Source organism: Oncorhynchus nerka, linkage group LG4, assembly GCF_034236695.1.
Source record: "Oncorhynchus nerka isolate Pitt River linkage group LG4, Oner_Uvic_2.0, whole genome shotgun sequence".
In the NCBI taxonomy this organism is placed as follows: domain Eukaryota; kingdom Metazoa; phylum Chordata; class Actinopteri; order Salmoniformes; family Salmonidae; genus Oncorhynchus; species Oncorhynchus nerka.
In genome coordinates this window covers 35,108,486-35,130,224 of record NC_088399.1, presented here as the reverse complement: position 1 = coordinate 35,130,224, position 21,739 = coordinate 35,108,486, and the positions used below count along the sequence as shown (strand labels likewise).

The following is a 21,739-nucleotide window of genomic DNA, read 5'->3' as shown; positions in this document are numbered from 1 at the left end:
GACTGGATTGCATTACTCTTTGAAACGTTAACACAGGACCGTAATCGGTTTGTCTATGTTTCAGTTGTGAGTGCAGCTGTGCAGTCAAGCAAGGCCGGCCAGAGCTGGGGTCTCCGCCCATCCTCCCACAGCATTTGAGATAATTTCTCATGTCTGTCTATGAGTTTGCATGCATGTGCTCCCCAAAGGCTTCCTGTTGTGTATGCTGATGGCCTGGTTCCCATTGATAGAGGTGCGGACTGTAGAGGACTGTAGAGGAGGTCATCTCTCTCTCTCTCTCTCTCTCTCGCTCTCTCTCTCTCTCTCTCAGCCAACAATCAGCCACGTGGTTGGCGGGGGATCTCATTATCTCAAGAAACTCACTTTCATCCCCATTTAATTTCTCTAACCTTGTCTGACACTCTCAGGAAAGTTATTATATGGTTGCTGTGGATGGCAGTGTTGGTTAGGGCCTAGTGCGCTCCCCCTTAATATGGGTTCATTCTGCTGGCTCATTTGGAGGGGGTTGTGTTGGAGAGTAAATAAGGGGAAAGACCTGACTGACTGCTGGAGGCCTGTTGATCCTATCGGCTCGCTGGAGGCAACCCAGCCTATCTCCCTTACATTACACTAAAAGAATACACACCGTCTTCTCCTTTCTCAGTTTTTCTCTGGCTCTGTTTTTTTAATTCCGTTTCCTCTCCTTTTCTTTCTTTCGCTCTGCTTCAGTCATTCTTTTTTCCTCTCTCTTTATCTCTTGCTGCACAGTCTGTTTTGCTGCTGCACTGTCCAGAGCTGGATCCACAGCACTAAGTGAGTGTGGCTGAGGAACTCAGTTTCCATGGGCTTTTAGAGCTAACTATGTTACCGTAGTTTCGTGGGATGCTAACATCGGCTTCTGGAGGCATTCCATTCTCAGTGTCTGCCTCTATATGGCCTGAGCTGGTTTCATCTCGATCTCCATCTCAAATACTGAAATTCACATCACAAATCATCTCTGGCGCTTCTGCAGTGAAAGAGAATGACCACATGTGGGAATCAGTCTGCTTGTGTGTATGTGGGTTGTTCTTAAATTGCGATAGTATTGGGCCATGACATTTTGGGGGGAAATATGTTCATTTATCAATAATTATTTAATTTATTTAAGTTTATTTGGGTACATCTTCCCATTCTAAATCAACTAATATGGTAGCTTTTGACTTTAATTTATTTGAACCATTCTCAAAAAATGTATTTGTAACATGCTTCATAGACAACAGGTATGGACTAACACTGAAATGCTTAGTTATGGGCCCTTCCCAACAATGCAGGGAGAGAAGTAAAACGTAATATTAAAGGTAGTAATAAATACACAATGAGCAATGATAACTTATATATATATGGGGTACCAGTACCAAGTAAATGTACAGGGTTACGAGGTAATATACAGGTGAAGTCGGACGTTTACATACACTTAGATTGGTGTCATTAAAACTTGTTTTTCAACCACTCCACGAATTTCTTGTTAACAAACTATAGTTTTGGCAAGTCGGTTAGGACATCTACTTTGTGCATGACTCAAGTAATATTTCCAACAATTGTTTACAGACAGATTATTTCACTGTATCACAATTCCAGTGGGTCAGAAGTTTACATCCAGTGGGTCAGAAGTATACATACACTAAGCTGTGCCTTTAAACACAACAGAAAATTACAGAACATTATGTCATGGCTTTAGGAGCTTCTGATAGGCTAATTGACATCATTTGAGTCGATTGGAGGTGCACCTGTGGATGTATTTTATGTCTTACCTTCAAACTCAGTGCCTCTTTGCTTGACATCATGGGAAAATCAAAAGAAATCAGCAAAGACCTAAGAATTGTTTGGGGGGACCTCCACAAGTCTGGTTCATCCTTGGGAGCAATTTCCAAATGCCTGAAGATACCACGTTCATCTGTACAAACAATAGTATGCAAGTATAAACACCATGGGACCACGCAGCCATCATACCACTCAGGAAGGAGATGCGTTCTGTCTCCTAGAGATGAACATACTTTGGTGCGAAAAGTACAAATCAATACCAGAACAACAGCAAAGGACCCTGTGAAGATGCTGGAGGAAACAGGTATACAAGTATCTATATCCACAGTAAATCAAGTCCTATATCGACATAACCTGAAAGGCAGCTCAGCAAGGAAGAAGCCACTGCTCCAAAACCGCCATAAAAAAGCCAGACTACGGTTTGCAACTTCACATGGCGACAAAGATTGTACTTTTTGGAGAAATGTTCTCTGGTCTGATGAAACAAAAAGAAAAACTGTTTGGCCATAATGACCATGTTTGGAGGAAAAAGGGGGAGACTTGCAAGCCAAAGAACACCATCCCAACCATAAAGCACGGGGGTGGCAGTATCATGTTGTGGGGGTGCTTTGCTGCAGGAGGGACTGGTGCACTTCACAAAATAGATGGCATCATGAGGTATGTATTGAAGCAACATCTAAAGACATCTAAAGACATCAGTCAGGAAGTTGAAGCTTGGTTGCAAATGGGTCTTCCAAATGGACAATGACCCCAAGTATACTTCCAAAGTTGTGGCAAAATGGCTTAAGGACAACAAAGTCAAGGTATTGGAGTGGCCATCACAAAGCCCTGACCTCAATTCTATAGAAAATGTGTAGGCAGAAGTGAAAAAGCGTGCGCGAGCAAGCAGGCCTACAATCCTGACTCGGTTACACCAACTCTGTCAGGAGGAATGGGCCAAAATTCACCCAACTTATTGTCGGAAGCTTGTGGAAGGCTACCTGAAACGTTTGAACCAAGTTAAACAATTTAAAGGCAGTGCTACCAAATACTAATTTAGTGTATGTAAACTTGTGACCCACTGGGAATGTGATGAAAGAAATAAAAGCTGAAATAATTCTGTCTACTATTATTCTGACATTTCACATTCAGGGAATTTTTAACTGTAACTAGGAATAAAGGGGCAGATAGTAAACAGAAGCAGCAGCGTATGTGATGAGTGAAAAAAGTTTGTGCAATAAAGGTCAATGCAGATAGTCCGGATAGCTTTTTGGTTAACTATTTAACAAACTGTTTAGCACTCTTATGACTTGAGGGTAGAAGCTGTTCAGGGTCCTGTTGGTTACAGATTTGGTGCATCTGTACTGCTTGCCATGCGTTAGCAGAGAGAACAGACTACCTGGGCTATCTGCATTGTGTCCCGCCACCCACCACCCCCTCTTTTACGCTGCTGCTACTCTCTGTCCATCGTATATGCATAGTCACTTTAACCATATCTACATGTACATACTACCTCAATCAGCCTGACTAACCGGTGTCTGTATGTAGCCTCGCTACTTTTATAGCCTCGCTACTGTATATAGCCTCGCTACTGTTATTTTTCACTGTCTTTTTACTGTTGTGTTTATTTCTTTACTCACCTATTGTTCACCTAATACATTTTTTGCACTATTGGTTAGAGCCTGTAAGTAAGCATGTCACTCACCTGTTGTATTCGGCACACGTGACAAATAAACATTCATTTGATTTGATTTGACTTGGATGGCTGGAGTCTTTGACCATTTTTAGGGCCTTCCTCTGACACCGCCTGGTATAGAGGTCCTGAATGGCAGGGAGCTCTGCCCGAGTTTGGTACTGGGCTGTACACACTACTCTCTGTAGCGCCTTACGGTCAAATGCCAAGCAGTTAATACCAAGTGGTGATGCAGACAGTCAAGATGTTCTAAATGGTGCAGCTGTAGAACTTTTTGAGGATTTGAGGGCCATGCCAAATACTTTCAGCCTTGGGAGTGGGAAGAGGCATTGCCGTGCCCTCTTCACAACTGTGTTGATGTGTTTGAACCATGATAGATCCTTAGTGATGTGGACACGCTCAGCCCTCTGCTTACTGTAGTCCATGATCAGCTCCTTTGTCTTGCTGATGTTGTTGTCCTGGCACCCCACTGCCAGGTCTCTGACCTCTTCCCTATAGGCTGTCTCATTGACATTGGTGATCAAGCCTTCCACAGGTCATCAGCAAACATAATGAAGGTTTTGGAGTCATGCACGGCCATACAGTCGTGGGTAAACAGGGAGTACAGGAAGGGACTAAGCACGCACCCCTGAGGGGCACCTTTGTTGAGGGTCAGCATGGTGGATATGTTGTTGCCTCCCCCACCACCTGGGGGCGTCCCGTCAGGAAGTCCAGGATCCAGTTGCAGAGGTAGGTATTCGGTCCCAGGGTGCTTAGCTTAATGATGAGCTTGGAGGGCACTATGGTGTTGAACACTAAGCTGTAGTCAATGAACAGCATTCTCACATAGGTGTTAATTTTGTACAGTGGGAAAGAGCCGTGTGTAGTGCAATAGAAATTGCGTCCTCTGTGAATCTGTTGGGGGGGGGGGGGGGGTTATGCGACTTTGAGTGGGTCCAGGGTGGGATGATGGTTTTGATGTGAGTCATGAACAGCCTTTCAAAGCATTTAATGGCTACAGATGTGAGTGCTACGGGGCGATAGTCATTTAGATAGGTTACCTTGGCGGTCTTGGGCACAGGAACTATGGTGGTCTGCTTGAAACATGTAGGTATTACAGACTGGGTCAGGGAGAGGTTGCATAATACATCTAATTAGCATAATAAAAACATCCCCATCACAATTCATCAGTTTAAGCTAGATATATTTTTTTGTTGTTGCATTGGCTGCGTCTCAATCAACTGCTTCCGCCTACGTCGCCCTTCCGCGTCTGTGGTGAAAGGTGGCAGAGATATAGCGGTGTTTGACCATGAGACATCTTCATGAGACGGTCTTCACACGAAAATGTCTGGTTTGGCCTGCAAAAAAAAGAATGGTTTGGCCTACAAAAATATTATGACCCTTCTATGGAAAGATGAGACTCACACGAACACGATGCTCTATGACCCCCCACAAGCATCGCATTACGGGACTCGTCTGAAGTGCCAACTTTTGTCTGTAGCATCCGAACAGTTTGGGATAAATGCTAAAATGGAAAGGTGAGTCTGTCACGAACACGTACATGTTGGTTATTTTGCTCTAGGATGTCCACAAGCCTCACAAGACTGGTCTGAAGGTAGCCGGGTACCAGATAAAACAAATGAATGGAAGTATATATGAAAGTGGCAGTTCTAGCCTTTAGCTCAGTGCGGATGTTGCCTGTAATCCATGGCTTCTGATTGAGATATGTATGTATGTATGGTCACTGTGGGGACCATATGCAGCACATGCACAGATACCATGTGAGAGCAAAATCTTGCATCTCGCTCATCTCAATATCTGCGGTGCTGCTCTAAATAGTTTGGTTTACTTTCTAGCGTTCAATAATAGATAGATATTCGATCAACCAATCAGCAGTCTGCTCGCATTAATATGTTTAATGACCGGTGTACGCCCACACCATTTTCTTGTTTGGGTACACCCACACCATTCCAAAACAGAAAAGCTGCTTTTTAACTATATTTATTTTTTAAGGAAAACTATTTCACTCATTTTATAGAACTCTGGACAGTTACTTTAAGGTGAAGTATTGCAGTTTGAAGGACTTGCATTATGTTTTATCATTGATAAACAGTTTAATATAAACAAACACATGTATCTGTCATTTTAAAGTGTTTTTCATTGTTGCAAAGTCGAGTAATGCTAATGCCACTCTAATTCAAGAATGACCTGTGTGTCTGCGCATGTGTGCTTGAGTCATTTTCTGTGTGCGTGTGTGCATGTCAATGCTTGCATGTGTGCGCGTATGTTTCTTTGTTTGTGGTGGTGGGTTGATAGGGTGGTTGGGGTTAGGGGAATACAGAAGACATTGGAGAATCACTTTCCTCTGGATGACTGACTAAGTGTTATGGCTTATTGGGAGGCTTCCTTTGGCTTTGTTGGCTTTATCATTGGACGGGCCTGTTGCTCAGCGTTAATGTTTCCGGATGTTCTCTGATGTGTCTGTGCCGTGCGTCTCTTAGCCGTCCGTGCAGAGCGGCACTGCCAACCAATTACCGTACATAAATAACTAAGTGCTCCATTGATTGGCCGGTGTGACGGGGAGCCAAAGTGCCTGCGAACTCCCCTGAACTCTGCTTTAGACATGCCCGTGGCTTGGCACAGCACTGACGTCACCTTATTTTATTTGGTTGGCCTTCAGGGATGATCATGATGGTGCCCTTTATTTTGTTGATGAAACAGCACAATTTAGTTGGAGATGGAAAGAGTTGGAGTGATATACGATCATGATCTTGGCGATGTTTCGGATTATTGAGATTGAGGAAATGTACCTTTTTGGCCTTTTGGCCCTTACCTTGGTAGAAACTTGAAAACTTTGGAGACAGAAACTTACGACATTCTCTCTCTGTCTCTCTTGCTCTCTGTCTCCTTCACTTTCTTTTTTTTTGTTTTCTCTCATCTCTCTCTCACACACACACACACACACACACACACACACACACACACACACACACACACACACACACACACACACACACACACACACACACACACACACACACACTGACCTTTATGTGTCACCATTCCCAATTACCACAAGACAGGAACATGTCAGGTACATCGCCAAGCTTACTCACTCATGTATCGTCAGACCATCACCGCCCGACTCTTCCTGTGGTGGAGGTAAGAATCTTGAGCCCCCCGTGTGTGACTGTGACGATGCCGGGGGGTACCGTCGGTAGGGGGAGAAGGGGGACACGTAGAGGTGTAGGAACAGACATCTTGGAGCCTGGATGACTCAGAGTGTCACAGAAGGGCAACGTACAGAAAATAATTGCAATTTTCTCACCTGTTACCTTTCGTAGGCGTTCAAGAGCGCCACCATGAGCTCATACTGGTGCACAGGCAAGGGCGATGTCATCGATAACTGGTGTCGCTGTGACCTGAGTGCCTTCAGTAAAGACGGCCTTCCCAACTGCAGTCCCCTGAGGAAGCCTGTGTAAGTCAGAGCCTACCTCATATCTATCCAACCCTAGGGAGAACTGTTGGAGGTCTGAGACTAACCTTTAATTGTGTCAGTTGTTCCCAACACCCCCGGTGCTCACTCCCATGAAAGAACATTGTGTCTTGTTCTCCTACCCCAGTTTTATTGTGAGTCATCATACACCCCAGCTATTGTAACCCTCAGAACTTTTGGAGAGAGATACAATGCACTGAATAGACAATGGCTCTCCAGTGGATTTCCACATTAAATTTAATGGACCTACTTGCTTGTTTGATTTGTCGAATGGATACATTGAGGATTCCAACTTGCTCTCCATAGCTGGTCTAAACATTTTATTAACATTCTTAGGGCTGCTTTCCCCAACACTGGTTTCCCCAACACAGAGTAAGCCTGGTCCTGGACTAAAAAAATATTTCAACTGAGATTCTTTATTGAACACGCTTTTTAGTCCAGGTGTAAGTTTAATGTGCCCTGGAAACTAGTCCCAAGTGTCAGTTGACTTCTCATATTGTTAATGTATTAAAGTGAACCACCTCTCCTCCTCTCTTTGCCTCTCTCTCTCTCTCTCTCTCTCTCTCTCTCTCTCTCTCTCTCTCTCTCTCAGGCTTAGACTGGCCCCTCACCTGGAACCCTCCAGCACCATGGTGGCCCTGGAGTGGTTGGATGTGGAGCCACTGATTGGCTATAAGGTCTCTGATTACATCATCCAGCACAAGCGGGTGGAGGACCCCTCAGAGGCAGAGATCTACACAGGTAGGTAGGCCGCTGTTGGCTACATAAATTACACATGATAAACATGATCAACTTATGGTTCCAACAACCTTACCGTATATTTCACTTTGGTCCCACCGACATCAGTTATTGACAGTTGTTTATCCTTTAAGAGAGCCGTAGGGACACTAATGAGTTAATTTACCAGTGACCAGCCACATTATCTAACTGGTTGCTCTGCTGATCTTTGGAGGCCTGCCCTTTGTGATTATTTCACAGACAAGGTTAGACACTCAGTGGGCGAAACCGGAGGGAAGAACGGATGGATGAGAGGACATTTGACAGGAGCCATAATTGGCACTGACCCCTATGTCTGGGGGAGTGAGTCAGAGCTTTGGGTGGTTGGGATTTAATAAAGGAGAAGAGATGAGGTACAGCGGTGGAAGTCGGCTTTAGTCATCGGCCACGCGTGTGGCAGGAATAGGGCATTTGGCATGTGTGACTCATTTCAGTGTCAGAGCTGTCCAGGATACAGATGAGAAGACAATGTCTTTCTGTCAATTTATCTCTTGATTCTACGATCTCTTTCACTCCCTCTGTTGCTATCTCTCTCTCTCTCTCTCTCTCTCTCTTTCTGTCTCTCTCTCTCTCTCTTTCTAACTCTTACTCAACTTCCTCCAGAAAGCAGAGAAAGTTGGACTGACATCGACTTGTCTGTAGTAAAAAAAAAAAAAAAACTTTTATTGCTTTAATGTGTGTGTGGATTCCCCGAAACACATGTGGCGGTAACAACAAAGGATTTCAGTGATGGGCGAGTCTTCAATTCCCAGCTATCATCTTAGTGTGTGTAATCAAGGGGAGAGAAGCATTGGCATGGCATCTCTCAGGTTCTCTCTATTGGAAACATCCTCTGGATCATCTATCATAAACCATAAAAACACCCGTCTGAGTGGCTCCCAGTTTTACAGGAGAGATGGAATCAAACCCTCTATTGTTCTCCAAACTGGGTGGATTAGCCGTGCTGATACAAAGTTGGACGTGGTCGAAGAGGGGGGATTTATGGAATAATGGGGACATATACTCTCCAAGATTTGGGAAAAGTAGTGATACCCTCACCTGAATAGGGGTAAGACAACAAGTGTCAGAGAGTCCAGATGCTGCGACAGCAATCAGGACTAGTATGTTTTTTTGTCTCTATTACCACAACGAACCGTTTGGTTTTAAGACCTTGCATTGAAGTCCTTTCTAGGGGAATAAAAAGTGTAGTAGTTTATTTTTATTTTAAAAACAGAACTGGGATAGATATGAACAGCAGGTATTGAACTTCAGCCCCAGTCCCTGATCACCTGCAGGCTTTAGACCACAGATGAGACATCCACGGAGAAGCACTGGACGATCAAAAGCACACCGCTCTGATCTGGGCCACACACCAGCTTTCATACACCTCCCAAGTCATTGAGTGCTCTTCAAAACTGGAGTCAGTTTAATACCTCATATATCTGAAGTTTTGTAACTGGTATGAGACCCTTCGAGTAGTTAAATCCATTGGAAACGAAATGTCTTTTCCATTAAAAAAGATATCTACATCGGCAAACAGATGAGGTCTAGGGGCTTCAGGCTGTATCGTGTTGGTCAGCTGAAGCAACATCTACATCAAGCTGTTTTATACAGATGATATCAGCTAGCCTATGTCAAAAGGATTTGTTGGGCTTGGAAAGACTTCCCTTTATTTGGGGGTATTGAGATAGGTTTGGATGGATTCCACCTTGGGAGGTTTGAGGGTTTTAGGACGTGTATACATTGTCCTCAGTATAACCTTCTACAACTCCCTGCTTTCTATGATCCTATTCCCTATTCCCTGGTGACATTTACTCCTGTGACTTCTACTGTACTACTCCCTTCTTCTATCTGGATTATCGTGTTCTTTGGGAGGCTTAGTGAGATCAAGCTGTTGCACCACCGCCAAACCATCAGCACCTAGTTCCCTTTTCAATCCTCAAATCTGTCTTCAGATCCCTGGCAGACCATCAGTCACCCTTGGGTCTCCACAGGTAAGGGCACGAGGCCCAGGATCAGAGCCTGAAGAAGAGCCTCAGAGCCCAATATCCTTCTATGCCTCTAAGCACCCAAATCCATCTTCCTCTCTTATTGTTTACCTCTTCTCTTAGAGATGGTTGTCACCCCCCTGTCCTATATTAGACGAACATAATTTCTTCTCCTTCTTCTATTCTGTTTTGAATGGCAGGTAGTGCCATGACCTATTGGCTTTGTTAAAGTAATAGCGACAGTGATTTTTAAAATAAATTTTTTATTTCACCTTTATTTTAACCAGGTAGGCTAGTTGAGAACAAGTTCTCATTTACAACTGCGACCTGGCCAAGATAAAGCATAGCAATTCGACACATACAACAACACAGACTTACACATGGAATAAACAAAACATACAGTCAATAATACAGTAGAAAAAAAGAACAAAAAGTCTATATACAGTGAGTGAAAATGAGGTAAGATAAGGGAGTTAAGGCAATAAATAGGCCATAGTGGCGTAGTAAATTACAATATAGCAATTAAACACTGGAATGGTAGATGTGCAGAAGATTAATGTGCAGGTAGAGATACTGGGGTGCAAAGGAGCAAGATAAATAAATAAATACAGTATGGGGATGAGGTAGATAGATAGGCTGTTTACAGATGGGCTATGTACAGATGCAGTGATCTGTGAGCTGGTGCTTAAAGTTTGTGAGGGAGATATGAGTCTCCCAGCTTCAGTGATTTTTTCAGTTTGTTCCAGTCATTAGCAGCAGAGAACTGGAAGGAAAGGCGACCAAAGTAGGAATTGGCTTTGGGGGTGACCAGTGAGATAAACCTGCTGGAGCGCGTGCTACGAGTGGGTGCTGCTATGCTGACCAGTGAGCTGAGATAAGGCAGGGCTTTACCTAGCAGAGATTTGGAGATAACCTGTACTCAGTGGGTTTGGTGATGAGTATGAAGCGAGGGCCAACCAGTGGTGGGTAGTGTCTGGGGCTTTGGAGACAAAACGGATGGCACTGTGATGGACAGCATCCACTTTGATGAGTACAGTGTTGCAGGCTATTTTAGAAAGACAGGGTAGGATAGATATAGGTCTGTAGCAGGTTGGGTCTAGAGTGTCACTCCCTTTGAAGAGGGGGGTGACCGCAGCAGCTTTCCAAATTTTGGGAATCTCAGACGATACGAAAGAGAGGTTGAACAGGCTAGTAATAGGGGTTGCAACAATTTCGGCAGATCATTTTAGAAAGAGAGGGTCCAGACTGTCTAGCCCGGGTGATTTGTAGGGGTCCAGATTTTGCAGCTCTTTCAGAACATCAGCTATCTGGATTTGGGTGAAGGAGAAATGGTGGGGGCTTGGGCGGGTTGCTGTGGAGGGTGCTGGGCAGTTGACCGGGATAGCCAGGTGGAAAGCATGGCCAGCCGTAGAGAAATGCTTATTGAAAATCTCAGTTATAGTGGATTTATCGGTGGTAACAGTGTTCCCTATTCTCAGAGCAGTGGGCAGCTGGGAGGTGGTGCTCTTATTCTCCATGGACTTTACAGTGTCCCAGAACTTTTTTGAGTTTATACTACAGGATGCAAATTTCTGTTTGAAAAAGCTAGCCTTAGCTTTCCTAACTGCCTGTGTATATTTGTTCCTAACTTCCCTGAAAGGTTGCAGGGAAGTTAGGCTATTCGATGCTAATGCAGAATGCCACAGGATGTTTTTGTGCTGGTCAAGGGCAGACATGCTTATTTAAGATGGTGAGGAAGGAACTTTTAAAGAATAACCAGGCATCCTCTACTGACGGGATAAGGTCAATGTCATTCCAGGATACCCCGGGCAGGTCAATTAGAAAGGCCTGCTCGCAGAAGTGTTTAGGGAGTGTTTGACAGTGATGAGGGGTGGTCGTTTGATCGGAGAACCATTACGGATGCAGGAAATGAGGCAGTGATTGCTGAGATCTTGATTGAAAAGAGCAGAGGTGTATTTGGAGGGCGAGCACGAGCTCAGAAGATGGGGGGCAATCAATTCACATATGGTGTCGAGGGCATATCTGGGGGCAGAGGGTGGTCTATAGCAAGCGGCAACGGTGAGAGACTTGCTTCTGGGAAGGTGCATTTTTAGAAGTAGAAGCTCAAATTGTTTGGGTACAGACCTGGATAGTAAGACAGAACTCTGCAGGTTATCTCTGCAGTAGATTGCAAAACCGCCCCCTTTGTCAGTTCTGTCTTGGCGGAATGTTATAGTTAGGAATGGAGATTTCAGGGTTTTGGTGGTTTTCCTAAACCAGGATTCAGACACGGCTAAGACATCCGGGTTGGCAGAGTGTGCTATAACGTTGAGTAAAACAGTAGGCTTCTAATGTTAACATGCATGAAACCAAGGCTTTTACGGTTACAGAAGTCAACAAATGACAGCACCTGGGGATTGGGAGTGTAGATAGGCACTGCAGGACCTGGATTAACCTCTACATCACCAGAGCAACAGAGGAGAAGTAGGATAAGGGTACGGCTAAAGGCTATACAAACTGGCCGTCTAGAATGTTCGGAACAGAGAGTAAAAGGAGCAGGTTTCTGGGCACAATAGCATAGATTCAAGGGATGTGAGTACATTGGAGGTAAACCTAGGCATTGAGTAATGATGAGAGAGATTTTTATTTATTTTACCTTTATTTAACCAGGCAAGTCAGTTAAGAACACATTCTTATTTTCAATGACGGCCTGGGAACAGTGGGTTAACTGCCTGTTCAGGGGCAGAACGACAGATTTGTACCTTGTCAGCTCGGGGGTTTGAACTCGCAACCTTCCGGTTACTAGTCCAACGCTCTAACCACTAGGCTACGCTGCCAATATAGTCTCTAGAGACGTTTAAACCAGGTGATGTCATCATATATGTAGGAGGTGGAACAACATGGTTGGTTAAGGCATATTGAGCAGGGCTAGAGGCTCTACAGTGAAATAAGACAGTAATCACTAACAAGGACAGTAATGGACGAGGCATATTGATAGTAGAGAGAGGCATGCATAGCAAAGTCAAATCAAATCAAATCAAATGTATTTATATAGCCCTTCGTACATCAGTTGATATCTCAAAGTGCTGTACAGAAACCCAGCCTCAAACCCCAGACAGCAAGCGATACAGGTGTAGAAGCACGGTGGCTAGGAAAAACTCCCTAGAAAGGCCAAAACCTAGGAAGAAACCTAGAGAGGAACCAGGCTATGTGGGCTGGCCAGTCCTCTTCTGGCTGTGCCGGGTGGAGATTATAACAGAACATGGCCAAGATGTTCAAATGTTCATAAATGACCAGCATGGTCAAATAATAATAATCACAGGCAGAACAGTTGAAACTGGAGCAACAGCACAGCCAGGTGGACTGGGGACAGCAAGGAGTCATCATGCCCGGTAGTCCTGAGGCATGGTCCTAGGGCTCAGGTCTTCTGAGAGAGAGAAATAAAGAGAGAATTCGAGAGAGCATACTTAAATTCACACAGGACACCGGATAGGACAGGAGAAGTATTCCAGATATAACAAACTGACCCTAGCCCCCCGACACAAACTACTGCAGCATAAATACTGGAGGCTGAGACAAGAGGTCAGGAGACACTGTGGCCTCATCTGATGACACCCCCGGATAGGGCCAATCAGGAAGGATATAACCCCACCCACTTTGCCAAAGCACAGCCCCCACACCACTAGAGGGATATCTTCAACCACCAACTTACCATCCTGAGACATGGCCGAGTATAGCCCACAAAGATCTCCGCCACGGCACAACCCAAGGGGGGGGGATCCCAGACAGGAAGATCACATCAGTGACTCAACCCACTCAAGTGACGCACCCCTCCTAGGGACGGTATGAAAGAGCCCTAGTAAGCCAGTGACTCAGCCCCTGTAATAGGGTTAGAGGCAGAGAATCCCAGTGGAAAGAGGGGAACCGACCAGGCAGAGACAGCAAGGGCGGTTCGTTGCTCCAGAGCCTTTCCGTTCACCTTCACACTCCTGGGCCAGACTACACTCAATCATATGACCCACTGAAGAGATGAGTCTTCAGTAAAGACTTAAAGGTTGAGACCGAGTTTGCGTCTCTCACATGGGTAGGCAGACCATTCCATAAAAATGGAGCTCTACAGGAGAAAGCCCTGCCTCCAGCTGTTTGCTTAGAAATTCTAGGGACAATTAGGAGGCCTGCGTCTTGTGACCGTAGCGGCAGGACCAAATCAGAGAGATAGGTAGGAGCAAGCCCATGTAATGCTTTGTAGGTTAGCAGTAAAACCTTGAAATCAGCCCTTGCCTTGACAGGAAGCCAGTGTAGGGAGGCTAGCACTGGAGTAATATGATTAAAAAAATTGGTCAGGATTCTAGCAGCCGTATTTAGCACTAACTGAAGTTTAATTAGTGCTTTATCCGGCTAGCCGGAAAGTAGAGCATTGCAGTAGTCTAACCTAGAAGTGACAAAAGCATGGATTAATTTTTCTGCATCATTTTTGAAGAGGAAGTTTCTGATGTTTGCAATGTTACGTAGATGGAAAAAAAGCTGTCCTTGAAACAGTCTTGATATGTTCTTCAAAAGAGAGATCAGGGTCCAGAGTAACGCCGAGATCCTTCACAGTTTTATTTGAGACGACTGTAAAACCATTAAGATTAATTGTCAGATTCAACAGAAGATCTCTTTATTTCTTGGGACCTAGAACAAGCATCTCTGTTTTGTCCGAGTTTAAAAGTAGAAAGTTTGCAGCCATCCACTTCCTTATGTCTGAAACACATGCTTCTAGCGAGGGCAATTTTGGGGCTTCACCATGTATCATTGAAATGTACAGCTGTGTGTCATCCACATAGCAGTGAAAGTGAACATTATGCTTTTGAGTGATCGTATGGGTCCAGTGAGTGGTTGGGCTGGCTGGGAACACGGCAATTCAGACAGTTAGCGGGCCGGGGCAAACAACCTAGCAGTTAGCAAACCGGGGCTAGCAAGCTAGCAGTTAGCAGACCGGGGTTAGTAAGAAAGCAATTAGCAGACCGGGGCTAGCAAGTTAGTAGATAGGCCTTTGGGAGACGTCGCGATGGAGGAAAGTCTGTTTTTGCCTCCTCGTGCGGTGACGTCGAATAACCAGTCGTGGATTAGTAGGGTTCCATATAGCTCTAGATAGCTAGCAGGCCGCGGTTAGCAGAATGGGCCTTCAGCGGACGTCGCGCCTGAGGGGCCTGTTGGAATCCTCGGGCAGATTATGTTGGTATTCCAGTCGTAGAAGATCGGCGGGATTCCGTGCCCCGTACCGGCAGTAGAAGGGCTCTGGATATTGTAGCCCAGGAGTGGGCTTTGGTGGTAGCCCAGGAGCCCTAACCGGGCTAGCTTCAGGCTAATTTGTGCTTGCTCCAGGATGGAAATGCTAGCCAGGAGTATTCACCCGGGATTGCGGTTAGCTAGTTGTGAAGATCCAGATGAAAAGGTTCAGAGTTTGCGGTAGGAATCCGGGGATATGGAGAGAAAAATAGGTACTAAACGATATCATAACCGCCATCGATAAAAGACAGTACTGTGCAGCCGTCTTCAGCGACCTCGCCAAGGCTTTCGACTCTGTCAATCACCATATTCTTATCGGCAGACTCAATAGCCTCGGTTTCTCGGATGACTGCCTTGCCTGGTTCACCAATTACTTTGCAGACAGAGTTCAGTGTGTCAAATCGGAGGGCATGCTGTCCGGTCCTCTGGCAGTCTCTATGGGGGTGCCACAGGGTTCAATTCTCGGGCCGACTCTTTTCTCTGTATATATCAATGATGTTGCTCTTGCTGCGGGCGATTCCCTGATCCACCTCTACGCAGACGACACCATTCTATATACTTTCGGCCCGTCATTGGACACTGTGCTATCTAACCTCCAAACGAGCTTCAATGCCATACAGCACTCCTTCCGTGGCCTCCAACTGCTCTTAAACGCGAGTAAAACCAAATGCATGCTTTTCAACCGATCGCTGCCTGCACCCGCATGCCCGACTAGCATCACCACCCTGGATGGTTCCGACCTTGAATATGTGGACATCTATAAGTACCTAGGTGTCTGGCTAGACTGCAAACTCTCCTTCCAGACTCACATCAAACATCTCCAATCGAAAATCAAATCAAGAGTCGGCTTTCTATTCCGCAACAAAGCCTCCTTCACTCACGCCGCCAAGCTTACCCTAGTAAAACTGACTATCCTACCGATCCTCGATTTCGGCGATGTCATCTACAAAATGGCTTCCAACACTCTACTCAGCAAACTGGATGCAGTCTATCATAGTGCCATCCGTTTTGTCACCAAAGCACCTTATACCACCCACCACTGCGACTTGTATGCTCTAGTCGGCTGGCCCTCACTACATATTCGTCGCCAGACCCACTGGCTCCAGGTCATCTACAAGTCCATGCTAGGTAAAGCTCCGCCTTATCTCAGTTCACTGGTCACGATGGCAACACCCATCCGTAGCACACGCTCCAGCAGGTGTATCTCACTGATCATCCCTAAAGCCAACACCTCATTTGGCCGCCTTTCGTTCCAGTACTCTGCTGCCTGTGACTGGAACGAACTGCAAAAATCGCTGAAGTTGGAGACTTTTATCTCCTCACCAACTTCAAACATCAGCTATCCGAGCAGCTAACCGATCGCTGCAGCTGTACATAGTCTATTGGTAAATAGCCCACCCATTTTCACCTACCTCATTCCCATACTGTTTTTATACTGTTTTTTTATTTATTTATTTACTTTTCTGCTCTTTTGCACACCAATATCTCTACCTGTACATGACCATCTGATCATTTATCACCCCAGTGTTAATCTGCAAAATTGTATTATTCGCCTACCTCCTCATGCCTTTTGCACACATTGTATATAGACTGCCCATTTTTTTTTTCTACTGTGTTATTGACTTGTTAATTGTTTACTCCATGTGTAACTCTGTGTTGTCTGTTCACACTGCTATGCTTTATCTTGGCCAGGTCGCAGTTGCAAATGAGAACTTGTTCTCAACTAGCCTACCTGGTTAAATAAAGGTGAAATAAAAAAATAAAAAATAAATAAAAAAATAGGTCCGTTATGCTCTGGTTTGAGTCACGTTGTACGAACTGGTGAGAGCTTTCCAAGCTATGGGTTAGCTGATGACAGCTAGCAGTGGTTTGCTGACTGATAGCTGGTAGCTAGTTAGCTGGCTAGCTTCAGTTGAGGGATTCCAGATCCAAAGTAAATAGAAATACTTTAGAACACCATAATTTACAAATAAATTCATAAAAAATCCTACAATGTGATTTTCTGGATTTTTTTTTCTCTCATTTTGTCTGTCATAGTTGAAGTGTACCTATAATGAAAATTACAGGCCTCTCTCATCTTTTTAAGTGGGAGAACTTGCACAATTGGTAGTTGACTAAATACTTTTTTGCCCCACTGTACAAGGGACACGACAAGACAAAGACGTCCGACTGCTACGCCATCTTGGAATCACAAGATGTGATGTTAATGTTAGGTAGTGCTTGATCATTACCTAACCCAAACAGAAGCCGTCCGGGTGTTAATGTTGGTTTGTTAAGGTATATGGTTACCCCCCATGTATCTTTGCATGATGGTAACAGATGCTAGCCAGCATTAGCAACTTTAATGATGTTAGTAACTGTGTTCGGATTCTGTTTTCTTTGAGATGTAAGCAATAACTTTGACATTGGACCTTCATATTGGGTTTCTCATCGCGTAACGCCCATATGGCCCATGGGGGACAGAAAATTGGAGTGTGGTAAGAGAAGATTCTCTTTATCCTCCCTGTGGAAAAGGAGCGTATCACTTGTCACTAGAGGAAATCTCTCCCCCTCATCTTGAAAGCCTCCCATTTCCACATCATAAAGCTGGGGACTTCCTCCTCACAGGCACAGCCAACAGGTACATGGTCGGGATCAGTATTGTTAGCGCACCCTGATCTCAGCCACGCTGGAAACCGCTTCATCACCATAAAACCCAGAATGCGATCTGAACTCCAGTCCACCATTTAGCAGCATGGGCTCTAAGAGAACTAAGAACATCGAGTCCACATGCTGCAGTACATTGGGCCTGGGCTCAACAAATGAGTTTTCTAGATGTTAGATTTTAGAGCACTGTTAGTCTGGTGTTTTAGCCTGAATCCCTCTGCTTTGACCTTTAACCCTCAATGCAAGTCAGACAGGAAGCGTCTGCTCCGTAATCTAAACTGAGATATTACTGGAGTTATGTGCCTTCCCAAAAAAGGGACAGGTAAGTCTTTAAAAGAGGAACTTGGAGTGTCAACTCGTACAACTGTAGACTGGCAAAACAGACTCCTCCCCTTTCTTCCCTCCAGCCCCCCGCCCGCCCACGCTCCCTACATATTGTTGTGATATCGGCAGACTCCTCCCCTTTCTTCCCTCCAGCCCCCCGCCCGCCCACGCTCCCTACATATTGTTGTGATATCGGCGCAAATTTCACAACAAACCCCAGGCTATTGGACTGGCTGCCCGCAAATCTGTTTTGCATTTACTAATCAAACTGAGGAGAATGTTTAGCTTTGGAGCTGACCAACGCTGGGGAAAATTACAATGTTCTCCTACCACCATCTATAAACAGCAATTTATTGTGTTGTGTTGTGTTTTTGGTTTGTTTTTTTGTCAAATAAAAACTGGTACTTACATTAGGGGGCAGGCTTACTAGAAGTGTGGGTAGAGAGTACTCAATGTGCTTTTCACCTATAACCTCCTCTCCATTACTCTTTCTTTCTGTCCCTCTTTTTCTATACGCTTTGGGCCCAGGAAGCGCAGCTCCTCTTTGATATAGTGCTGCTTTATGATCCCAGCCAAAGGCTTTGTGGGTTCATGTGAGTCAATATTTATTGTTTCAGTCTGATGGACTTATTGAAATTCATGTTGGTATATTTTACTATAGCATATGTCTAAATATTTGTAGGAATGCACCAATGGCCTTTGGCTACACTTTGGAGTCCCCACCTCCCCAAGCATACAGGGAGAGGGAGAATAGGACAGTCTGCAGCTAGTATGTCTGTTATGCAGGAAGCTAGCCCAGAGACAGGAGAGGGAGGGGTACTGTCACTCCAATGCTACACCAATCTAGAAATGGCTGGAGCAGTCAAGGGAGAAACTGACATATCTGAAATACATTGAAAACATCATTAGCATTCTATTATGTATCAGTTACAGTATATTTATTTAAGCAGTGTTCGATTCTGTATGTGTTGGTGTTTTTTCCCGTTTTTTCCCGTGATCAGAGGTGGATGATCATTCAGGCCTGTAAAGACCTCTAGATGGCACACCAATGCAGAGGCAGGATTTCTATTAGATTACATTATCTAAAGAGACGTCTGCTCTGTATGAGGCAAATTCATAGTGGGGTAGTAGGATTGACACAGCAGGGCTCAGCATTCCCGTACTGTTGGTGAAACTTGGTTCAACTTTTTGACTTCTGAGGTGGAGACGTTAAGTAGCACAAAATACTGTAGCTATTGTAAAGACATTATATAGAGGTCAGGTAAATCACTAAAGGTGGACAGAATGTTTCTGTAATAATTAGTAGTACCTACATATGAAAGAAAGAGGAGAAAACAGAAACCATTCATTCCTTTGTTTTGGATGACTTTTAGAAAATATGTGAATGTACATGGAGACATATCTACCTTTCACTTTAATGTCATAGTTCAACTAAAACCTGTCTACCCTTTTCTCCTTTTTCCTCCTCCATTTATCAATTCCGTGCTGAAGCATTTTGGATGCTTCATTTCAGCAATGGCCCACCTTATTACAAAGTATGTCTTTCCCTGTCATTCTGGGTATTGAGAATCCCTTTGCTATTTCTAGGATTCCCTTCCAGGCTCAGCATGGCTCTCTCCTCACTGGCTGCCTTCCTGACATCACACCCAGGTTAAGGTGACACGCTGACACGTTCATGTGAATGCCCTCATCAGAAAATGTAGCACTCTCTCTCTCTCTCTCTCTTTCTCTTTCTTTCTCGCTCTCTCACATTCGTAGTAAAAAACTTGTGAGTCTATGTCCCATCACTGCTGTTAGACACATGATTTAACGCTGCGGCGAGCAGAGGGGATGAGGGAGGAGAAGGGGATAGAGGATAGAATAGTGGAGTGGAGGATGGAGGAGCTAAAGGAGACTAGAAAAGAGGAGGGTACAGTACAGGACAGGATGGCGTTAGAAGTCACCCGCCACGATGATGTCATCTCACAGGGCTCTGTCAGACAGCGAGACGAGCCATTTGATCTTTTTATTTTAGTCCAAGTTTCATCCTCCCATCACTCCAGGCAGCGTATCAGGATCCGTCCCAGTCAGATCTGTCCCCACTCCTCTCTCCTCTCTCTCTCTCTCGCTCTCTCGCTCTCTCCTCTCGCTCTCGCTCTCTCGCTCTCGCTCTCTCGCTCTCTCGCTCTCTCTCTCGCTCTCTCGCTCTCTCTCTCGCTCTCTCGCTCTCGCTCTCGCTCTCTCTCTCTCTCTCTCTCTCTCTCTCTCTCTCGCTCTCGCTCTCGCTCTCTCTCTCTCTCTCTCTCTCCCTCTCTCTCTCTCGCTCTCTCTCTCTCTCTCTCTCTCTATATGTATATATATATATTTCCCCCTTGCTCTCGTGCCTCCTTCCTCTCATCCCTCTATCCCTCTATTCTCCCATGGGGTCAGCCATATCCCTTCTACTTGGGGGCCTCCCCTGTTTATGTAACAACTCCATTATTTGCTTCAAAAGGAGTGCGCTGCGATGCGTCGATAAGCCCCCATTCAAAGAGATTCAATTAAAAGGAGATAAACAGTGTCCTTGAGGATGAGTGCAGATAACAGAATGGAGTGACACAGCTGACTCTCTTTGTTTGGTTAATTAAAGATGACCTCATTGCTAAAAATGGACACCGGTTGCCTCCTCATCACGAGCTTCACCATCAGCAGATTGGAGAGCAGGCAGGGGGCCAAGACAAGCTTTTTTTCTCCCCCCCTCTCTCTCTCTCTCTCTCTCTCTCTCTCTCTCAATTCAATTAAATTAAATTAAATTAAATTCAATTCAAGGGGATTTATTGGTATGGAAAACATGTGTTAACATTGCCAAAGCAAGTGTGGTAGATAATATACAAAAGTGATAAAAATTAACAGTAAATATTACACATACAGTATTTTCAAAACAATAAATACATTACAAATGTCATATATATATATATATATATATATATATATATATACAGTGTTGTAACAATGTACAAATGGTTAAAGTACACAAGGGGATATAAATAAGCATAAATATGGGTTGTATTTCTCTCTCTCTCTCTCTCTCTCTCTCTCTCCATCTATCTCTGCAGGCAGGGCAACCCTTTCTCTCAGACGTTCTCACCGATGCTCGCTTGTTCTCTCTCTCTCTCGCTCGCTCTCTTACTGCCGCTCACACATGCACACATTATTACACACATAAACATACTGAGGGAGGTCAATCAGTTGCATGCACACACATGTGAACCCACTCACGCCCACTTACATGTGTTCAGCAGTTCAGGCACGCCCTAATTTATGTGTTCAGCAGTTCAGGCACGCCCTAATTTATGGACAGACAAGCAAATGTAATAAAGGTGAAGCATGGCTAGTTTTCACACAGGCGTTTTATTTATTTATTTATTTCACCTTTATTTAACCAGGTAAGCAAGTTGAGAACAAGTTCTCATTTACAATTGCGACCTGGCCAAGATAAAGCAAAGCAGTTCGACACATACAACGACACAGAGTTACACATGGAGTAAAACAAACATACAGTCAATAATACAGTAAAAAAAACAAGTCTATATACAATGTGAGCAAATTAGGTGAGAAGGGAGGTAAAGGCAAAAAAGGCCATGGTGGCAAAGTAAATACAATATAGCAAGTAAAACACTGGAATGGTAGTTTTGCAATGGAAGAATGTGCAAAGTAGAAATAAAAATAATGGGGTGCAAAGGAGCAAAATAAATAAATAAATTAAATACAGTTGGGAAAGAGGTAGTTGTTTGGGCTAAATTATAGGTGGGCTATGTACAGGTGCAGTAATCTGTAAGATGCTCTGACAGTTGGTGCTTAAAGCTAGTGAGGGAGATAAGTGTTTCCAAT

The 21,739-nt window shown here is 44.6% G+C and overlaps 1 protein-coding gene across 1 annotated transcript in view; it reads left to right on the top strand.

Annotated features, from left to right (window-relative positions):
* The window catches only part of LOC115123043 (astrotactin-2-like), a 267,117-nt gene that overhangs the window by 166,268 nt on the left and 79,110 nt on the right, over positions 1-21,739 (top strand). Inside the window, exons 14-15 of the mRNA XM_029652338.2 lie at positions 6,775-6,908; positions 7,519-7,667. Of these exons, the coding sequence (XP_029508198.2) occupies positions 6,775-6,908; positions 7,519-7,667 (283 nt within the window). The remainder of the gene's footprint in view (positions 1-6,774; positions 6,909-7,518; positions 7,668-21,739) is intronic.